The 1609-nt window shown below is 42.5% G+C and overlaps 1 protein-coding gene across 1 annotated transcript in view; it reads right to left on the bottom strand.

The window, feature by feature from the left end:
- Spic (Spi-C transcription factor) overlaps window positions 1–1609 on the bottom strand; it is a 42096-nt gene that overhangs the window by 5965 nt on the left and 34522 nt on the right. Inside the window, exon 6 of the mRNA XM_005358278.1 lies at window positions 308–401. Within this exon, the coding sequence (XP_005358335.1) occupies window positions 308–401 (94 nt within the window). The remainder of the gene's footprint in view (window positions 1–307; window positions 402–1609) is intronic.

Genomic DNA, 1609 nt, shown 5'->3' with positions numbered 1-1609 from the left:
TTACAGATGGTTGTGAGCCACCATGTGGTTGCTGGGAATTGAACTCAGGACCTTCAGAAGAGCAGGCAATGCTCTTAACCACTGAGCCATCTCTCCAGCCCAACCACCTTGTTTTTTGACACAGGATCTCTCACTGGCCTAGAACTCAATAAGGGTATTCTGGCTGGCTAGGGAGCCCAAGGGAAAGCCCCCTTTTGCAAGTACCAAGATCATAAGTCCAATAGGCTTCCTTCCGTGCCTTTTTGCTTACATACACATGTGACCAACAAGCCACTGTGCCAAGAGAGGGGGAAATGACTGTTTTTACCTGGTGGATATTGAAGTTCTCCAACTGAATTCTGTGTCAATACTTCAATCGCATCTTCAAACACTTGACCCAGCCTATCTTGCTCAATGCAAGTCTGTGGAAACAACGGAGAAATTCGGGGGTTCTGAAATTATTAATAAAGTATCATTTTATGTTTTGCTAGGAGAACTCCAACCTCAGCATAACAGGCAGAGCAGACCGGCTACGTTTTCATCACAGAATGCTGCTCTTTGTGGTGCCGAATGCTTCTTCGGCACTCCCTACAAACCGTCCATAGCCATAGACAATCAGTTGTGTCTCAGATGTGAGCCAGCTTCCCAGTTTGGTATCTGAAGCATTGGCCTTTCGGTCTGGTGCTCACCAACAATATTTATCTTATAGAATAAAATATTATATGGCAAGATTATGTAATTCCGCGTAGTGTAAAATTTTATAAAGCATAAATAAAAAAAATTCAGCTTCCTAGTTTAGTATTTGAAACATTGGCCTTTCAGTCTGGTGCTCACCAGACTGAAATTATTTTATATTTATCTTATAGAATAAAGCACTATACGGCAAGATGATGTAATTCCACATAGTATAAAATTTTATAAAGCATAAATAAAAGATTATGGGTTCAGTTCCGGGTACCACGTAAACAGAGCATGGTAGCACATATCTATAATCCCAGCACTTAGGAAGCTGGAGGCAGAATGATCAGTACTTTTAGGGTCATCCCTGGCAACATATGGCCAACCTGGGATACATGAAACCCTGTCTCAAAAAGAAAGAAATCTTAAGTTTCAAAACTGAAGAGTAAAGACAAACAAAACAGCTCACCATGGTTCTCTAATTGTCTTGAGTTGAGGAAGCAGCCTTGGGTTGTCCTGGTGATAGAGCGGCCTGCCTGCCTGTCAGCTTGTACAGCTCTGGGTTCAATAACAAGTTCTAGCGAGGAAGAAAAAGACCGATTAAACAAAAGGACAATTCCAAACAGGTTTACCATCCGTTAATTGTTTTTGTCTTTTCTATACTCCAGGCTGGCCTCCAATTTGTGGCAATCCTCCTGAGTGCTGGGATTACAGGTTTGAGATTTTGAGAATTAAAAGTAATTTTTTTGACTTTTTCAAGACAGGGTTTCTCTGTAGCTTTTTTGGAGCCTGTCCTAGAACTCGCTCTGTCAGACCAGGCTAACCTCAAACTCACAGAGGTTCGTCTGTCTCCGCCTCCCAAGTGCTGGGGTTAAAGGTGTGCTCCACCATTGCCCGGCCTAACAAAGCTTTTCGTTTGACTCTAAATGAACAGTGCAGAACGCCACCATCT

The sequence above is a fragment of the Microtus ochrogaster genome, chromosome 24 (assembly GCF_000317375.1).
Source record: "Microtus ochrogaster isolate Prairie Vole_2 chromosome 24, MicOch1.0, whole genome shotgun sequence".
Classification (NCBI taxonomy): domain Eukaryota; kingdom Metazoa; phylum Chordata; class Mammalia; order Rodentia; family Cricetidae; genus Microtus; species Microtus ochrogaster.
This window is presented reverse-complemented; position numbering and strand designations above follow the sequence as displayed.